The sequence below is a fragment of the Salmo salar genome, chromosome ssa21, assembly GCF_905237065.1.
Source record: "Salmo salar chromosome ssa21, Ssal_v3.1, whole genome shotgun sequence".
NCBI lineage: Eukaryota > Metazoa > Chordata > Actinopteri > Salmoniformes > Salmonidae > Salmo > Salmo salar.
In genome coordinates this window covers 888,301-909,374 of record NC_059462.1, presented here as the reverse complement: position 1 = coordinate 909,374, position 21,074 = coordinate 888,301, and the positions used below count along the sequence as shown (strand labels likewise).

Sequence of the window (21,074 nt, the reverse complement as noted above, 5' to 3'; positions counted from 1 at the left end):
GAAACAACATTGCAGACGAGCACCACAACATTTCAAATCGCTGCGAGAAAGCGGCACAGCACTTTCAACAGAGCTCTGTGCTTATTATTGTATTAGGTTACAAAATCCGACTTTTTGGATGTAATGTTAATGATATGTTAGAAAGACCCCACTGAACATGAAGAATCATATTTGTCATGGTAAAATGTATTTTCTAATGAAAGTGCGTTTTCACCAAACCTACATATGGCTGCAGTGTTTGTAGAATGTTTATCATAAAGGCAACGATGCGACTCTATGAATAGAAGTCAGTGAGTGTCATCTGTATCTATAGAGGCTGTACCCAGACACTTTTAGCCAAGCTAGTGCTTTGTGTCTGTGCCACTGTGTCAGTGAGTGTGAACACACTGTGCCCAGGCTGGTACGGCCGCTCGGGGGGCATGGCCCAGAAGTTACTGGAGGAGGAGTTGAGACGTAAAGCAGACAAAAATGACCAGAGTCTCCGGGCTGCGTCAGAGCTGGAGTTGGAGAGGAGAAACATCCTGAATGCCATGCGATACAGAGAGCCAGAAAGAGGTGTGGTTCATGGACTCTGCCGTTCCTCGACCGCTCCTGACCACTGCTGTCTAATCAATGCAGGACCCAATCAATTAAACAACCCAGCTCAGCCGATCAATCGCGTTTGGCATGCAGAGTCAGACACTTCCAGATTTTACAAACTGTCTTGATCATGAATCACTGGTCGTATTGTTGTTTCATGATTGTTTGATTCCTGTTCGATGGATAAATCATAAGCTCTCATCTCCTGACTCCTTCCTCTCCCATTGGCTCTAGTCTTTATTTACTGACTCCCTCTCCTCTCTCATTGGTCCACAGTGACTAGCAGTGGTGGGCTGGGTGAGGCATCGTGGAGGAATGGCCAGCAGAGCCTGTCCCAGGCAGAGCTAGAGAGGCAGCAGATCCTGCAGGAGATGAAGAAGAAGACCCAACTGGCCACAGACAACAGCTGGATCCGCCAGCGCACTACCACCAGCAAGGACCCCGCTGCCAGCCTCATCAGCAGGTGCTCGACAGTGGCTCCACTGGCCTGGGGGTGTAGGGGTGGTGGATCAGTACAGTACACTGTGTGTGTTGAATGATAGATAGGGTTAAGCCAGCCTCACTGGCCCCATCATGGGGCTCTCCTGGGGCTCCGCTGGCCTATGGTACGCTTTCCGTATTAGGATAGCGCCACATGACTCTGAAACATCTTCCATGAATTTGTGACTTGTACCAAATGTGTCCATATAACCTACAATAAAAAATTGAGTAAACGTTTTTTTAGTTACTTTAAAGTTTTGGGCTCGAGCCTTGGATGCCAGTCTGTTTCAGTTTTCAGAGGAGTCAATATCAAAATAGTTGGCTAATTAAGAAACATATTGGCCTGTGATATTCAGGATATTTGGGTGCTTACGCTAACCCACTAACATCCACTATTGTGTTCAACTTTTCAGAGGTGAGTCTCTGGACAACCTGGACACTGCACCCCGCTCTTCTTGGCGCTCATCGTGGTCAACCTCATCCATCCCCAACTACAGCTCGCCTCACTCAGCGCTTTCCAGCCTCAACACCACATCCTCCCACGGTGATGGTGGCTACGGCGGTGGTGGCTACAGCGGCAGCGGGGTCGGTGGTCGTCCAGGCTCAGCCACCCTGCCCTTCTCCCTCTCCATGAGCTCCCTCAGAGGGGCTGGGGGGAGCAACCCGTCTCCCTGGTCCCAATGCTCGCCATCGCCATCTCCCTCCCCCACTACTTCTCCTGGCCTCGAACCCGAGTCACGCCCATCCTCGCAGCAACGCAGCAGGTAAAACATCCAATGTCCAATCATATGGCAGAATACTGCTTACCAAAATAACTGAGTAGGTAGATTTGCTCTCAATCACTGATACAGTGTCTGATATTGGAAGTAAAAGTCTGATTCTAGATCTGGGGTTAACGTGTAACACCAATTTTCGAAAATCTCTTATACAATGGCTTAAAGTTATGAAAGTAACCCCAGGCGTAAAATAGTAAATAGTGACTAATTCTCAGAAAGTATTAACCTGTTAGGGCTAGGGGGCAGCATTGACACGGCTGGATAAAAAACATACCCGATTTAATCTGGTTACCACTCCTACTCAGTAACTAGAATATGCATATACTTATTACATATGGATAGAAAACACCCTAAATTTTCTAAAACTGTTTGAATGGTGTCTGTGAGTATAACAGAACTCAAATGGCAGGTCAAAACCTGAGAGATTCCTTTACAGGAAGTGGCCTGTCTGACCATTTCTGGAACTTCTTTGCCATCTCTATCATTTACTAAGGATCTCTGCTCTAACGTGACACTTCCCACGTCGTCCATAGGCTCTCAGAGCCCGGGAAAAAAGAGAATGTCGTCATTCCAGCCCCAGGCTGAAACACATTATCGCCTTTCTCAAGTGGCCCATCAAGAGACACTAGCTTATGCGCGTGACCCCGACCGCCCCGCCTTTGGGATTTTTTCCTCTGTTTGCCGAAAAGGAGATTCCCTGTCGGAATTTTATCGCTTTTCTACGAGAAAAATGACGTAAAAATTGATTTTAAACAGCGGTTGACATGCTTCGACGTACGGCAATGGAATACTTTGAATTTTATTGTCAGGAATTGCGCCAAGCGCGCGACACTTCTTTACTATTTCGGATAGTGTCTGGAACGCACGAACAAAACGCCGCTATTCGGATATAACGATGGATTATTTTGGACCAAACCAACATTTGTTATTGAAGTAGACGTCCTGGGTGTGCATTCTGACGAAGACAACAAAAGGTAATGACATTTTTATAATAGTAAATATGATTATGGTGAGTGCTAAACTTGCCGGGTGTCTAAATAGCGAGCCCGTGATGCCTGGGCTATGTACTTAGAATATTGCAAAATGTGCTTTCACCAAAAAGCTATTTTAAAATCGGACATATCGAGTGCATAGAGGAGGTCTGTATCTATAATTCTTAAAATAATTGTTATGCTTTTTGTGAACGTTTATCGTGAGTAATTTAGTAAAATGTTAGCGAATTCCCCGTAAGTTTGCGGGGGTATGCTAGTTCTGAACGTCACATGCTAATGTAAAAAGCTGGTTTTTGATATAAATATGAACTTGATTGAACAAAACATGCATGTATTGTATAACATAATGTCCTAGGGTTGTCATCTGATGAAGATCATCAAAGGTGAGTGCTGCATTTAGCTGTCTTCTGGGTTTTGGTGACATTATATGCTGGCTTGAAAAATGGGTGTCTGATTATTTCTGGCTTGGTACTCTGCTGACATAATCTAATGTTTTGCTTTCGTTGTAAAGCCTTTTTGAAATCGGACAGTGTGGTTAGATTAACGAGAGTCTTATCTTTAAATGGCTGTAAAATAGTCATATGTTTGAGAAATTGAAGTAATAGGATTTTGAAGATTTTGAAAATCGCGCCACAGGCTGGCAGTGGCTGTTACGTAGGTGGGACGAATTCGTCCCGCCGGTCCCATAGAGGTTAAACTGTCAAGAGGAGTAAAATAAGGTTGTCCACTATCGGGATATCTATTTATTATGGCCATCGAAATGTTAGCTGTTAAAATCAGATCCAACAATAATATCAAGGGTTTAGAAATCCAGGGATAGAGGGTAACCTAATTCCACTGACGGGATTGCTAGCATGGCGGGAAATTCAAAACATTAAAAATCGAATAATTTCAATTTCTCAAACAATCCACTATTTCACACCATTTAAAAGATAAACATCTCCTTAATCAAACCACATTGTCCGATTTCAAAGAGGCTTTACGGCAAAAGCATAAAGTTAGATTATGTTAGGAGAGTACATAGCCAAAAAAGTACACACATCCATTTTCAATTCAAGGACAGGCGTCACCAAAAGCAGAAAACCAGCTAAAATGATGCACTAACCTTTGACAATCTTCATCAGATGACACTCCTAGGACATTATGTTAGACAATACATGCATTTTTGTTATATCAAGTTCATATTTATATCCAAAAACAGCATTTTACATGGGCGTGTGTCGTTGAGAAAATGTGTCTCCCCCAAAACTGCCAGTGAATTTACAAAAAATACTCATTATAAAACGTGGTTAAAGTATTAAACTGTTATTCAAAGAATAACGGTTGCATTCTCCTGAATGCAACCGCATTGACAGATTTCAAAATAACTTTACTGGGAAAGCATACTTTGCAATAATCTGAGTACTCTGGTCAGAAAAATACACTACGCAGTACAGATAGCTGCCATGATGGAATCATCTAAAATCATAAATAACATTAGCAATATTCCCTTACCTTTTATAATCTTCATCAGAAGGCACTTCCAGGAATCTCAGATCCACAACAAATGTAGTTTTTTTCGATGAAGTTCATAATTTATGTCCAAATAATTCCATGCTGTTCCGTGTTGTTAGCACATTCGGTAGACTACTCAAAATGTAGGGCGCGGGAGGGAAAAGTCACGAACAGTCAAAAAAAAATCTATTTACGTTCGTTCAAACATGTCAAACGTTGTTTAGCATCAATCTTTTGGGCCATTTTTAACGTGAAACATCAGTAATATTTCAACCCGGACCTCTCCTGTGTCTTGAAAGACGTTTTGAAAAAGGTCTCGCCTCACATAAACTCGCATGTGTGCGCAATAATGAAGTGACAACATCCCAGGGATGTCAACTTCCCTTCCTTCTCATTTGGTCTCTGTTCATCATAGACGCTTCAAACAACTTTATAAAGATCGTTGACATCTAGTGGAAGCCATAGGAAGTGCAAAATTAATTATTTGTCACTGTGTGTTTTATTGGCAATGACTTGAAAATAGTACAGCCACAAAATTTTCATTTCCTGCTTGTATTTTTTCTCAGGTGTTTGCCTGCCACATGAGTTCTGTTATACTTAGAGACACCATTCAAACAGTTTTAGAAACTTCAGAGTGTTTTCTATCCAAATCTACTAATAATATGCATATTCTATTTTCTGGGCCGGAGTAGTAACCTGTTTAAATTGGGTACGTTTTTCATCCGGCCGTGAAAATACTGCCCCCTAGCCCCAACAGGTTAAAAACAAAGGTGTCATTGTACCTTGACGATTCCTGTTTTCTTTTAAATCTGCAATTTGGATCCCTGCACAGCCTCATAGACGATCTCGATAATTTTTTTAACCTCTGGATTTCAACCAAATTATTATGTATTGGATCGCAGAAAAATACAACTTTTACATTATCGTGTAGTTTACCAATAAAATGGTCTGATTGTGAACTGGACACAAGAAATTATCTCACTACAATACATTTTTATAAAAAGGTACCATAGAAAGGACAATACTTGTCTATTCGTGAAAAAATATATGCAAATGTCTGCTCTATCCAAAATTACAACCAACTGATTACAGCATTACCACAAAACTAGATGAGGCAAGTCGAAAGGGGGAGAAGGTAAGGAACGTGTCTGTCGGCCCTGCATTAAAGACCAAAATTTGTTAAAGAAAATTGTAATAAATAAAAAGTTATACCAGTTTCTTTTAAGGACAAAAAAAATGACAGCTGCGCCATACAGGTTACAAAATAGTTGAAGAGATTTTCAAAATAGGGTAAAGAGATGTACCGATTCCATGGCACATGGTTTATGAACTAATACACAAAACAACGCCTGATTCAAGACTTCGTTTTTCAATTAAAATTAAAATTTCTAACATTTATTAAATTAAATCTATGCACAATAACCCATAATGACAAAGCAAAAACTGTTTTTTAGACAGTTTTGCCAAAAATTAAAAATGAAATATCGCATTTACATACAGTTGAAGTCGGAAGTTCACATACACCTTAGCCAAATACATTTAAACTCAGTTTTTGACAATTCCTGACATTTAGTTCTAGTAGAAATTCCATGTCTTAGGTCAGTTAGGATCACCACTTTATTTTAAGAATGTGAAATGTCAGAATAATAGTAGAGAGAATTTATTTATTTCAGATTTAGTTCAGCTTTTATTTCTTTCATCACATTCCCAGTGGGTCAGAAGTTTACATACACTCAATTAGTATTTGGTAGCATTGCCTTTAAATTGTCAAAGGGGTCAAACGTTTTGGGTAGCCTTCCACAAGCTTCCCACAATAAGTTGGGTGAATTTTGGCCCATTCCTCCTGACAGAGCTGGTGTAACTGAGTCAGGTTTGTAGGCCTCCTTGCCCGCACACACTTTTTCAGTTCTGCCCAGAAATGTTCTATAGGATTGAGGTCAGGGCTTTGTGATGGCCACTCCAATACCTTGACTTATTTGCCACAACTTTGGAAGTATGTTTGGACTCATTGTCCATTTGGAAGACCCATTTGCGACCAAGCTTTAACTTCCTGACTGATGTCTTGAGATGTTGCTTCAATATATCCACATAATTTTCCTGCCTCGTGATGCCATCTATTTTGTGAAGTGCACCAGTCCCTCTTGCAGCAAAGCACCCCCACAACATGATACTGCCACCCCCATGCTTCACGGTTGGGATGCTGTTCTTCGGCTTGCAAGCCTCCCCCTTTTTCCTCCGAACATAACAATGGTAATTATGGTCAAACAGTTCTATTTTTGTTTCATCAGACCAGAGGACATTTCTCCAAAAAGTACAATCTTTGTCCCCATGTGCAGTTGCAAACCGTAGTCTGGCTTTTTTATGGCGGTTTTGGAGCAGTGACTTCTTCCTTGCTGAGCGGCCTTTCAGGTTATGTCGATATAGAACTCGTTTTACTGTGGATATAGATATTTATTTTATTTTTATTTTTTTTACCTGTTTCCTCCAGCATCTTCACAAGGTCCTTTGCTGTTGTTCTGGGATTGATTTGCACTTTTCGCACCAAAGTACGTTCATCTCTAGGAGACAGAACGCGTCTCCTTCCTGAGCGGTATGACGGCTGCGTGGTCCCATGGTGTTTATACTTGCGTACTATTGTTTGTACAGATGAACGTGGTACCTTCAGGCGCTTCGAAATTGCTCCCAAGGATGAACCAGACTTGTGGAGGGCAAAAATGTTTTTCTGAGGTCTTTGCTGATTTCTTTTGATTTTCCCATGATGTCAAGCAACGAGGCACTGAGTTTGAAGGTAGGCCTTGAAATACATCCGCAGGTACACCTCCAATTAACTCAAATTATGTCAATTAGAAATGGAATGATGTGTCCCTGAACAAATTGGGGGTCAAAATCAAAAGTAACAGTCAGTATCTGGTGTGGACACCAGCTGCATTAAGTACTGCAGTGCATCTACTCCTCATGGCCTGCACCAGATTTGCCAGTTCTTGCTGTGAGATGTTACCCCACTCTTTCACCAAGGCACCTGGGGGGGAATGAACATTTCTGGGGGGGAATGGCCCTAGCCCTCACCCTCTTATCCAACAGGTTCCAGACGTGCTCAATGGGATTGAGATCTGGGCTCTTCGCTGGCCATGGCAGAACACTGACATTCCTGTCTTGCAGGAAGTCATGCACAGAACGAGCAGTATGGCTGGTTGCATTGTCATGCTGGAGGGTCATGTGAGGATGAGCCTGCAGGAAGGGTACCACATGAGGGAGGAGGATGTCTTCCCTGTAACGCACAGCGTTGAGATTGCCTGCAATGACAACAAGCTCAGTCCGATGATGCTGTGACACACCACCCCAGACCATGACGGACCCTCCACCTCCAAATTGATCCCGCTCCAGAGTACAGGCCTCGGTGTAACGCTCATTCCTTCGACGATAAACGTGAATCCAACCATCACCCCTGGTGAGACAAAACCATGACTCGTCAGTGAAGAGCGCTTTTTGCTAGTCCTGTCTGGTCCAGCGACACTGGGATTGTGCCCATAGGCAACGTTGTTGCCGGTGATGTCTGGTGAGGACCTGCCTTACAACAGGCCTAGCCCTCAGTCCAGCCTCTCTCAGTCTATTGCGGACAGTCTGAGCACTGATGGAGGGATTGTGCATTCCTGGTGTAACTCTGGCAGTTGTTTTTGCCATCCTGTACCTGTCCCGCAAGTATGATGTTCGGATGTACCAATCCTGTGCAGGTTTTGTTACACGTGGTCTGCCACTGCGAGGATGATCAGCTGTCTGTCCTGTCTCCCTGTAGCGCCGTCTTAGGCGTCTCACAGTACGGACATTGCAATTTAATGCCTTGGCCACATCTGCAGTCCTCATGCTTTCTTGCAGCATGCCTAAGGCACGTTCACGCAGATAAGCAGGGACCCTGCGCATCTTTCTTTTGGTGTTTTTCAGAGTCAGTAGAAAGGCCTCTTTAGTGTCCTAAGTTTTCATAACTGTGACCTTAATTGCCTACCGTCTGTAAGCTGTTAGTGTCTTAACGACCGTTCCACAGGTGCATGTTCATTAATTGTTTATGGTTCATTGAACAAGCATGGGAAACATTGTTAAAGCCTTTACAATTAAGATCTGTGAAGTTATTTGGATTTTTACGAATTATCTTTGAAAGACAGCGTCCTGAAAAAGGGACGTTTCTTTTTTGCTGAGTTTATAATTATTTTGCCTCTATGGCCTATTTATTTCCTTACCTCCCTAATCTTCTACATTTGCACACACTGTAAATAGATTGTTTCTATTGTGTTATTGACTGTACGTTTGTTTATGTGTAACTCTGTGTTGTTGTTTTTGTCGCACTGCTTTGCTTTATCTTGGCCAGGTCGCAGTTGTAAATGAGAACTTTTTCTCAACTAGCCTACCTGGTTAAATAAAGGTGAAATAAAAAAATATTAATAATTATAACCTTTGACCCCATTCCTCTTCCTGAACGTGTGTGTGGGTGGGTCGGTGGGCATGTGTATTGGAGCGGCAGGTATCCTTGAGGTTAGGCCAGTAACCGAAAGGTCACTGGTTCAAATCCCTGAGCTGACTAGGTGAAAAATCTGTCTGTGCCCTTGAGCAAGGTACCTGTAAATCGCTCTGGATAAGAGCGTCTGCTAAATGACTGAAATGTAAATGTAATCTCGATTATGCGATCTGTAATCTCAGGTCAGTGAGTGGCAAGAAAATCTGTACGTTCTGTGAGACGGCGCTGGGCAAGGGAGCCGCCATGATCATCGAGTCCCTGGGACTCTGTTATCATTTGACCTGTTTCAAGGTGAGAGTTCAAATTTCAAGACCAGACCTCCCTGAACTGGAGACTGAGGTCGTGATTGATCCATTACAGAGACTAAACCTGCCTTGTCATCTCAGTACTAACCTGATCAACAGAATGAGGCTGTCCTAATATGGATACCATGACCCTGATCAATGTCATACTAACCTAAAAAGCATGAAGGGATTACAATCTGGCCTGATCCTGTATAACGGCACATACAAAACCAAGTAAACAGAAGTCCAAAGCGGATAGTAACTTCCAATGATATTGACTGGAGTAATGTTTCCACTAACTTTTCAGTTAATTGAAAAATACACTATCTTCCAAATTCCCTAAGCTATATAACTTGCTACAGAAATGGCAAACAGTAATGGCACATTGTTTTCATGGTTTTCTGAATGTGTCATGAAATCTGACTGCATTTGTTCTAAACCACACTAGTCAATCCTTCACCTTACTATTTCCTAACACCAACACACTTTATTTGTATTAATTCATCCTGGGGCTTCTGACATCACAACAAGCTTCCAAAAGTCCCTACATGTATGCTTGGGCTTGAACTGTCAGTTTCAGTAATCTCAATGGTCTCTCTGTCTGGCTGTCAGTCAAGTGTCAGGTGTTTCACATTGGCTCTGTCTATCTGGTTGTGGCTTCGCGGGTATATGTCTTACTGCTCTCCCATTGGCTGCTCCTTCTGTGTCTGTGCAACTTGTCTTTCCTCCAGAGGGCAACTGTCCTCTCAACTCCCCATCTGAGAGTGAGGGATCTGGCCTAGCCCTCATTGACTGTTCCCCTCTTTCCCTACCTTCCAGTGCATTGATTGTAAGTCCGACCTGGGAGGATCGGAGGCCGGAGCTGAGGTCAGAATACGGAACCGACAGCTCTACTGTAACTCCTGCTACATGCGATTCAAAAGTGAGTTTGACTTCAGCTGGGTACCAGTTGAAAAGTGCGGCAAGTAGATTATAAAACTCCATAGTCATATTTGACCAGTATTGCCACTACTAACAAGGTTCCAGTTACTATGTGTTCTGTTGTGTCAGTTATATTATGTTTAGTTGTGCCGTGTCATTTAGTGATATGCTGTGTTTGTGTTATCGAATACTATCATTTGGTATTGTGTTATAACCTCTATCTTCTTTCCCCTCTAGCTGGACAGCCAACCTCCATGTGACATCGCTGTACTACAGCAGATTGAGGAAGAGACAATTCTTGACAACAACCCATGAACACTGCAATCACGACAACAAGCCGTAACACTTTGCTAGATGACAACTTTAGATGTATTAATGTGTATTATGATTCTGCAAAAAGCCCTTATTCTTCAATGAACTACTATCTTATTATTTCTTGTTACTGTATCCATGAGAGGGTGAGATTGACAAAAAAAAGTTAACATGTTTATTTCAAAGTAGTATTATCCTGATTACTTCATATTTCAGAAACGTAAGAGTTTTCGTGCTAGGCTGTGGGAAGCCTGCGTTTTCTTCTCCTTTGGGGTTCCTTTTCACCTGTGCCTTTTTTGTTTGTGATGGTGGGAAGATTATTTAGATTAAATGGATTCAAAATATATAAAAAAACTGGCATGGTTGGTTAGAGAGAGTGAGCAATTAATGGGGAGTTGTTGTTCTTTCTCATTAATTGAGTGAATCTTATACATTTGAGATGTTAAGATAATTTTTGCCAGAGAAAAAATATATAATATATGGGATTGAGGCAAATGTTGTTCAATAACATTTGTTAATAAAAATTGTGATCCAGACTCGGACTTCGTCTTTTTTAATAGCAGGTTTTTTGTCATTCTATTTTGTACCATAATAATTATGACAGTCTCTTGCTGTCTATTAGTGCTGAGTGATTATCCAAAATGTCATTTCTTTTTTACGTTTTTAAACAACTAATTGACCGATATTTCAATTAATTGAATTCCATTTCGTAGATTTTTCTGAGATCACTTCTCAGTTTCTGTAGTGATGAATCAGATCAAGCGTGAAAACGTCATTATTTTTTACAAATTGAACCGACCTCTAAAAGCACTTAGCGCTCAGCACTACTGTCTATCTCTCCTATCTGTCTTCCCTGTTCTCTCTCATTCAATGAGTTGGTGAGCAGGGTTGAGAGGACCTGTTGCCACAAGAAAAGGGCAAAAACCAGTGAAGAACAAATACCTTAGTATATACAACCCATATGTGTTTATTTATTACCCTTTTGTACTTGAACTATTTGCAAATAATTTGACAATTGAAATGACCATTTTTTTTAATGATTTTGTGAGTGTAATGTTTACTGTTAATTAATTATTGTTTATTTCACTTTGGTTGATCTATTTCACTTGCTTTGACAATGTAAACATATGTTTCCCATGCCAATAAAACCCCTTAAATTGAAATTAGAGAGAGAGAGAGAGAGAGAGAGACTCGAAACCTAATGTCTACATGGGCCACCACTCCACCCTACGCGTGAGCAGCCTACGACCAGGTCCACCTCTACAAGGCAGCAATCCCAACTTTTGCCAGGACCCTGAAGGAAATCACACTATACTTGAACAGAGCTTTGCTCAATCATGAGGCATCAAAGCCAAAGCAGCTGAATACTATTAAGAAATGCTGTAGATGGAAGGAGAGTAGTGTGGAATTCTACCAAAAAACAATTAGGCAACAACAAATTCAATCCCTTCTAGACAACTTCCTGGACAAAATGTTTCACTAATAATGAAGGTGTAAACTTCAGTAGAAAACCTAAACAGTAGAAAACCTAAACAGTATATTTGACCTCTCAGCTTCCCTATCAAATCAAAAAATGTCAAGCAGACAACCTAAGAAAATTAACAACAATGACAAATTTCCACCCCAGTCATAGACTGTTCTCTCTATTACCGCATGGCAAGCGGTACCGGACAGTTTTTACCCCCAAGCCATAAGACTCCTGAACAGGTAATCAAATGGTTACCCGGTCTATTTGCATTGTGTGCCCCCCCCCCCCAACCCTCTTTTACGCTGCTGCTACTCTCTGTTTATCATATATGCATAGTCACTTTAACTATACATTCATGTACATACTACCTCAATTAGCCCGAACAACCAGTGCCCCCGCACATTGGCTAACGGGGCTATCTGCATTATGTCCCGCCACCCGCCAACCTCTCTTTTACACTACTGCTACTCTCTGTTTATCATATATGCATAGTCACTAACCATATCTACATGTACAGTTGAAGTCGGAAGTTTACATACACCTTAGCCAAATACATTTAAACTCACTTTTTCACAATTCCTGACATTTAATCCTAGTAAAAATTCCCTGTCTTAGGTCAGTTAGGATCACCACTGTATTTTAAGAATGTGAAATCTCAAAATAATAGTAGAGAGAATGATTTATTTCAGCTTTTATTTCTTTCATCACATTCCCCCCAGTGGGTCAGAAGTATACATACACTCAATTAGTATTTGGTAGCATTGCCTTTAAATTGTTTAACTACGGTCAAATGTTTCAGGTAACCTTCCACAAGCTTCCCAGAATAAGTTGGGTGAATTTTGGCCCATTCCTCCTGACAGAGCTGGTGTAACTGAGTCAGGTTTGTAGGCATCCTTGCTCGCACACGCTTTTTCAGTTCTGCCCACAAATGTTGTGTAGGATTGAGGTCAGGGCTTTGTGATGGCCACTCCAATACCTTGACTTTGTTGTCCTTAAGCCGTTTTGCCACAACTTTGGAAGTATGCTTGGACTCATTGTCCGTTTGGAAGACCCATTTGCGACCAAGCTTTAACTTCCTGACTGATGTCTTGAGATATTGCTTCAATATTTCCACATCATTTTGCATACTCGTGATGCCATCTATTTTGTGAAGTGCACCAGTCCCTCTTGTAGAAAAGCACCTCCACAACATGATGCTGCCACCCCTGTGCTTCACGGTTGGGATTGTGTTCTTCAGCTTGCAAGCCTCCCCCTTTTTCCTCCGAACATAATGATGGTCATTATAGCCAAACAGTTCTATATTTGTTTCATCAGACCAGAGGACATTTCTCCAAAAAGTATGATCTTTGTCCCCATGTGCAGTTGAAAACCGTAATCTGTCTTTTTTATGGTGGTTTTGTAGCAGTGGCTTCTTCCTTGCTGAGCGGCCTTTCAGGTTATGTCGATATTGGACTCGTTTTACTGTGGATATAGACACTTTTGTACCGGTTTCCTCCAGCATCTTCACAAGTCCTATGTTGTTGTTCTGGGATTGATTTGCACTTTTCGGACCAAAGTATGTTCATATCTAGGAGATAGAACGCGTCTCCTTTCTGAGCGGCATGACGGCTGCGCGGTCCCATGGTGTTTATACTTGCGTACTATTGTTTGTACAGATGAACGTGGTACCTTCAGGCGTTTGGAAATTGCTACCAAGGATGAACCAGACTTGTGGAGGTCTACAATTGTTTTTCTGAGGTCTTGGCTGATTTCTTTTGATTTTCCATGATGTCAAGCAACGAGGCACTGAGTTTGACGGTAGGCCTTGAAATACATCCACAGGTACACCTCCAATTGACACAAAGTGCACAAAGTAGATGTCCTAACCGACTTGCCAAAACTATAGTTTGTTAACAAGAAATGTGTGGAGTGGTTGAAAAAGGAGTTTTAATGACTCCAACCTAAGTGTATGTAGACTTCTGACTTCAACAGAACATGACCGAATGCAAATCTTAGAATCAACTATTTAAGACTATCAGAACCCACTGGATTCTCCAATTATATTGAATGAACTACAGGACAAAATACAAACCCTCCAACCCAAAAAGGCCTGTGCTGTTGATGGTATCCTAAATGAAATTATAAAATATACAGACAACAAATTCCATTTGGCTATATTTAAACTCTTTAACATCATCCTCAGCTCTGGCATCTTCCCCAATATTTGGAACCAAGGACTGATCACCCCAATCCACAAAAGTGGAGACAAATTTGACCCCAATAGCTACCGTCGGATATGCATCAACGGCATCCTTGGGAAAATCCTCTGCATTATCATTAACAGCAGACTTGTACATTTCTTCAGGGAAAACAATGTACTGAGCAAATTGTCTTTTTACCAAATTACCGTACGACAGATCACTTATTTACCCTGCACATTGACAAACAATCAAACCAAAACATCTCGATGCTTTGTTGATTTAAAAAAATCTTTCGAATCAATTTGGCACAAGGGCCTGCTATACAAATTTATGGAAAGTGGTGTTGGGGGAATAACGTACAACATCATAAAATCCATGTACACAAAGTGGTTAAAATTGGCAAAAAACTAAAACTTTTCCACAGGGCCGGGTGGTGAGACAGGGATGCAGCTTAAGCCCCAACCTCTTTAACATATATATCAACAAATTGGCGAGGGCACTAGAACAGTCTGCAGCACCCGGCCTCACCCTACTAAAATCTGAAGTCAAATGTCTGTTTGCTGATGATCTGGTGCTTCTGTCCCTAACCAAGGAGGTTCTACAGCAACACTACAGCAGATCTTCTGCACAGATTCTGTCAGACCTGGGCCCTGACAGTAAATCTCAGTAAGACAAAAATAATGGTGTTCCAGGACCACGAATACAAATTCCATCTAGACACCGTTGCTCTAGAGCACACAAAAAGTATACATACCTTGGCCTAAACATCAGCGCCACAGGTAACTTTCACAAAGTTGTGAACGACCTGAGAGACAAGGCAAGAAGGACCTTATATGCCGTCAAAAGGAACATAAAATTCGCCATACCAATTAGGGTCAGGCTAAAAATACTTTAATCAGTTATAGAACCCATTGCCCTTCATGGTTGTGAGGTCTGGGGTCCACTCACCAACCAAGAATTCACAAAATGGGAGAAATTATGCACATTTGACTTTTTTTTGTGCTACAGTATGACAGTCTATTACAAATCAGTCTTACAGTATTTTAGACAGTATTTCAATCTGAAGACAGTGTGGTTTGAACTGACTGAATTGCATCAGAAAGGTATTGGGAAGTTCAGAAGATCAGTTAATGAGGTAACTCTGGATAACTGGTACCACGAAAGTGGCTCACCTTTCAGCCAGGTACATTTCTATGGAAACAATTATTTTAGAAATAACCTGCTCCAGGGCAGGCTAACTCAGAGCTAACTCCCATTGATCCTGAAAGAAGCGTCTGAACCGTGAGTTGAGGACCAATGAAATCAAATTCCCTCCCTCTCACAAAGATTGTGCCTACACCCCCGTCATTTCAGGAAGATATATTTTATAATTATTTTATCGATAGGAGTGCGGAAAAAAAGGTATTTGTGCCAGACGCCTGGAGCACACCAAAGCCTGCATTAACGCAGTTACCAAAATAAAGACAGCACATTTAAAATACTATTTCTAAAAGCCTGCTGAATTTACAAGAAAACGTTTCTTTCATTTTGATTTCAGCACAAAGGAAAATGTGGCACTGATGAGTTCGGCGGTCGACTAGCCATGTGGATATGCATGCACAATTATATGCCTGCAGGCAGCCAAGCAATATCCACCATCGTAATACGGATGAAAACTGAGCTGGAATGTGAAGCTAACTGAAGCTGTCTAGCTTTAGATGAGCCTGAGTAGATACATCTAGCTTGCATCGTAATATACCCTTCTGCTTCAGTCAGTAGTAATTCTGTGGCCAGGCCAAGTAGGATAAATACGACAGTTTTCTCTACAGATAGCTAGCCTAGCTGATGGAAATGCCTTCCACATGTTGTTGTGTTACAGCATGTCACGACGTGGCCCTTTTGGGGTGTAAATCGGCTCCCCCCTCTCTCACTCTCTCTCCCACATCAGGTTTTACAACGGCCGCCACCAAGCAACACGATGCTGCATTAGAGAGAACCAAGTTAAGCGAGTGCGCGCTACATGGCACAAAAATGGCCCTCGGATTGATATCCTGCACGCTCTTGTAAACTTCGCTGTGCCTCCCCCTCCATATTCGCCCTGTTGGCATATTCATCCTCTCATGTCCATGATGAGCAACGCCATGTTTCTGTAGTTTTGAGATGAGCAACTCGGTCATGCCTGCCCCATTGCGTCAAGCAGTTCACTAAACTCCAGGAAGTGCTCTCTCGTGCACACTAACCCATAATCCTCGGTTGAAACAAAATGCACCACCATGGTCATCTGCTCTGTTTTGCTCTTGTCTAGTGTGCAGTCCAAAATCATAGAAAAATATTTGCCTGCTTTTAGCTCACTGCACACTGTCTGCTGGATCTCTTATGCCAGCATGTCAATGATTTAATTCTGGATTATTTTACCGAGGTATTGTACATTTGTTTCTTTGGAATGCACTCTCCTTACATGCTCCTTCATGATTCCATCAAAGATACCCAGCATTTCCACAAACTTCAGAAAGTTCACATTATTTGTCTCGTTCAGCCTGTCGTTGGTCCCACGAATGCAATGTTCTGGGTGGCCATTACGTGTATCAGGGCTATGAGCCTCTGGAGCACCTGCTGCCAGTGCAGAGTCTCTCTGTCAATAGCCTGTTGGGCTTGGGCATCGATAGTTTGCTTGGACACGAACCTGATCTCCAGCTCCTTCCACCTCTGGAAACTATCTAGGTGGTCATGCGACTTCTCGTGCGAGCTGAGGAGGTGGCACAGATTCTTCCAGTCCCTGGTTCCCTCCCTGACCAGCGCAGATTTGCACTCATGTGAAAAAGGTTTGTGGCAAAAACAGAAGGCTGCATCGTTGTGATTGGAATAGACAAGCCATGGTCTCTCAGCTCTTTCCCCGTTCGCCATCCTCCTATTGTAGTGGGCCACCGAAATCTTTCATTGGCCCTCATCTCTTGGGAAATTTCCCTCCTTATCATGATGTGGCCCAGCCTGCTCTAACGTATCCCGTAAAGATCCATTAATATATTTTGGCCACTCACCGGGATCTTTTATGTTTTTTGTCTGGGAGTCGGATTTAGCAGCAGCACCACCACTGTCATCGGGGACGGGGAGCGACGAATCTGAGTCCAGGTCCAAGATAGTAGGGTCTTCGCCGGCATTATTTGGAGGTGTGGCTAGGCCTGGTGCAACCACCTGTTCTTTTCCAGCTAGAGAGCTGTCATCATTGGCAGAAGTGCATGGCTCAGACTGCTCCGGTTTGCCCTCTTCACTGCTGCTAGAATCAGCGAACAGGGGCTCGTTGTCCTTGGCGAATGAATGGCCTGTCCTCGGAGGCTTGTCATTATCCACAACGGCTGATGGACATTGCTGCACGCTGATACATTTCAGAAGCAAATTTCTTTGGGTTAGAGATTGTGCCTCTTTTCTCTTTTTTTATACTCGCTTCCTGATAGTTTTTGTCTTTTAGACATGGTAGCAAATTGTTTCAAATCTCCATAGCTTACTTTTAGCTGAAATTATATCCACTAGTAGTAGCTATCTAACTTTAACAGGCTAGGTTAGGCTACACACAAACATGAAAAACAATACAATAATTTAATTGGCAGATTCATTTTTATTAATGCTTCACAATTGGATAATCTGGTCTTGTCCTTTGGTAGAGTTGTAGTGCCAACCATTTCAACATGTAGCTACTGCTTCGTATTTTCTGGTCTTAGAAATTCAACCATTTGCAACCTTAGCTTACACCGTGGTTTGCGTGGTCTGGTGTGAATTGCGTCATGGGGGCTTTTGTACTTGGGTAGAATAGGGGCCATCTCATCATGTTCGTGCACACCTGGGGGTAGCTATGGACTGTGCATAAGTTACCATAAAACAACAAATTCTCATTTAGAAGACTAAATCACATTGTTATCTTTTCAAAATTATTCTTATACTTATTCAGTCCTTATACAACATTCAGATGTGAACCTGACAGCTGGGAAATGTACACCTTAAGAGATACAGTTATGTGTGTTTCCTGTCCTTCATGAGATCACCAAATGAAACATACTCGACAAGACTGTCCCTTAAGTGTCCACGAACAATTTCCACATACTCAAAAATAGAAATATAGTTTAATTCTCCCATTTTGGGGATTAGGAGTTTTGGCAAAAGAAGCACTTTGTTCTCCACAGACTCTCTCCCCCAGTACTGCATGGCAGTTTTTAACACCATCCAAGAGATTTATACATTTTTATCCAGATCTACACACTGCTGGGATGTGCTGAAAGATCATATAAAAGATGGACTCAAAGTGAAACCCCTCAGGGCCACGAGATGGGCCGGGTGGGGCTGTGAAACCCATGTGTTACCAACTCGGGGAGATATATGATGCCCTGTTGTCGATCGCCACCTACACCAAGCTCACAGGCAGCTGTTGTGCTAAAACAAGGTTGTAGACAAACAGCATTACCGCCAAGATGAACAACTTTGGCTTCATGTGCACAGTGGTCGTTTGGTATGACATCTTGTTTGAAGTGAACATCACCTGTAAGAGTTTGCAAGCATTGAGTTTTAACCTTTCACTAGCAATGGCTCAATTGAACTCAACCAGGCTATTCCTCCAAGTCTACCGCTCCGATGCAGCTTTCGCTGGCGCATTAGCAAGCCCAAAAAATTGGCAGAGGAGATGGGTATTGAGCCCTGTTTCCCAGTGCAGCCCACTGTTCATCCCAGGAAGAAATTGTCTGTTTGGCTGTGAGGGAGAGGATGAGCCTGTGACTGACCCTTAGCAGAAATTCAAAGTACATTTCTTTAATCAAATTTTTGATTCTGCTATCCAGTTCATCAACAAGCGCTTTACTCAGCTTGAAGAGCACAGCAGTGTTTTCAGCATCCTGTACAACATCTTCACCATCAAGGACATGGACAACGCAGCACTTACCAGGGACTGCGCAACACTGGAGAGGGCCGTTACGTACGAGGATTCCAAGGACATCAACGCAAAAGATCTGTGTCATGAGCTCAAAGTCTTGAGCAGGAGACTGGACAGTAAGGCAAAACCACTCGACGCACTGGAGTACATATCCAGACATCAAATGGCCTCCTTGTATCCCAATGCCTTTGTTGCCCTGAAAGTTCTTCTCCCACTCCCGGTGACAGTGGCAAGTGGAGAGCGCACATTTTCCAAGCTCAAACTCATCAAAAACTACCTGCGCTCTACTATGAGTCAAGAGAGACTCAATGGACTCGCCACCATATCTATTGAGCACGAGTTGGCTTACAAAATCAACCTCCAAGAAGCAGTGCATGCTTTTGCTGCCAGGAAGGCCAGGTGAATCAACTTGTCTGAATAAAAGGTAAGCGTTGATCAAACACTTGCATTAATTTGTAAGATTACTCAATTATCTATCAGCTGTTTACTTGTATTTGTTTTATTTAAATAGACTACATCCTAGTCTCACTCCCTCTCACTCTCTGTCTCTCTCTGTCTCTCTCGGTCTCTCTCGGTCTCTCTCTGTTTCTCTCAGATGATTTAATTTCAGGACCATGGTCAGCTACCGAGAGAAAACATCGCTGACTGCAATGCAGCACCAAAGAAGAGGAAGGAGGCCACTTTAGGCAGAGACTAAATAAATAAACGCTGAAAAGGATGTTGGTCAATCAAATTCGATATGTACAGTTGAAGTCGGAAGTTTACATACACTTAGATTGGAGTCATTAAAACACGTTTTTCAACCACTCCACAAATTTCATGTTAACAAACTATGGTTTTGGCAAGTCGGTTAGGACATCTACTTTGTGCATGACACAAAGTGTGCATGAAGTAAATTATCCAACAATTGTTTACAGACAGATTATTTCACTTATAATTCACTGTATCACAATTCCAGTTGGTCAGAAGTTTACATACACTAAGTTGACTGTGCATTTAAACAGCTTGGAAAATTCCAGAAAATGATGTCATAGTTTTAGAAGCTTCTGATAGGCTAATTGACATCATTTGAGTCAATTGGAGGTGTACCTGTGGATGTATTTCAAAGCCTACCTTCAAACTCAGTGCCTCTTTGCTTGACATTATTGGAAAATCAAAAGAAATCAGCCAAGACCTCAGCAAAACATTTGTAGACCTCCACAAGTCTGGTTCATCCTTGGGAGCAAATTCCAAATGCCTGAAGGTACCATGTTCATCTGTACAAACAGTAGTACGCAAGAATAAACACCATGGGACCACGCAGCCGTCAAACCCGTCAGGAAGGAGATGCGTTCTGTCTCCTAAAGATGAACGTACTTTGGTGTGAAAAGTGCAAATCAATCCCAGAACAACAGCAAAAATTATTGTGAAGATGCTGGAGGAAACAGGTACAAAAGTATCTATATCCACAGTAAAACGAGTCCAATATCGACATAACCTGAAAGGCCACTCAGCAAGGAAGAAGACACCGCTCCAAAACCGCCATAAAAAAGCCAGACTACGCTTTGCAACTGCACATGGGGACAAACATCGTACTTTTTGGAGAAATGTCCTCTGGTCTGAATAGAATTGCTTGGCCATAATGACTATCGTAATATTTGGAGGAAAAAGGGGGAGGCTTGCAAGCCTGAAGAACACCATCCCAACTGTGAAGCACGGGGGTGGCAGGATCATGTTGTGAAGGTTCTTTGCTGCAGGAGGGACTGGTGCACTTCACAAAATAGATGGCATCATGAGGAAGGAAAATTATGTGGATATATTGAAGCAACATCTCAAGACATCAGTCAGGAAGCTATAGCTGGGTCGCAAATGGGACTTCCAAATGGACAATGAGTCCAAGCATACTTCCAAAGTTGTGGCAAAACAGCTTAAGGACAACAAAGTCAAGGTATTGGAGTGGCCATCACAAAGCTCTGACCTCAATCCCCCAAAAAATGTGTGGGCAGAACTGAAAAAGTGTGCGTGTGCAAGGAGGCCTACAAACCTGACTCAGTTACACCAGCTCTGTCAGGAGGAATGGGCCAAAATTCACCCAACTTATTCTGGGAAACTTTTGGAAGGCTATCCGAAACGTTTGACCCAAGTAAAACAATTTAAAGTCAATGCTACCAAATACTAATTGGGTGTATGTATACTTCTGACCCACTG

At 42.2% G+C, this 21,074-nt stretch overlaps 1 protein-coding gene across 19 annotated transcripts in view; it reads left to right on the top strand.

Moving 5' to 3' along the window:
• Positions 1 to 10,881, top strand: part of LOC106581618 (LIM domain only protein 7) — a 115,588-nt gene extending 104,707 nt beyond the window's left edge. For 14 of the 19 annotated variants that reach the window (XM_014163755.2, XM_045704980.1, XM_045704976.1 and 11 more), the window contains 6 exons: positions 373 to 555; positions 856 to 1,042; positions 1,473 to 1,823; positions 9,011 to 9,119; positions 9,932 to 10,034; positions 10,271 to 10,881. In XM_014163755.2, coding sequence (XP_014019230.2) covers positions 373 to 555; positions 856 to 1,042; positions 1,473 to 1,823; positions 9,011 to 9,119; positions 9,932 to 10,034; positions 10,271 to 10,293 — 956 coding nt within the window. In that variant the 3' untranslated portion in view covers positions 10,294 to 10,881. The remainder of the gene's footprint in view (positions 1 to 372; positions 556 to 855; positions 1,043 to 1,472; positions 1,824 to 9,010; positions 9,120 to 9,931; positions 10,035 to 10,270) is intronic. The other 5 variants (XM_045704981.1, XM_045704977.1, XM_045704989.1 and 2 more) reach the window with 3 other exon arrangements.
• The last annotated feature ends 10,193 nt before the right edge of the window (positions 10,882 to 21,074 follow it).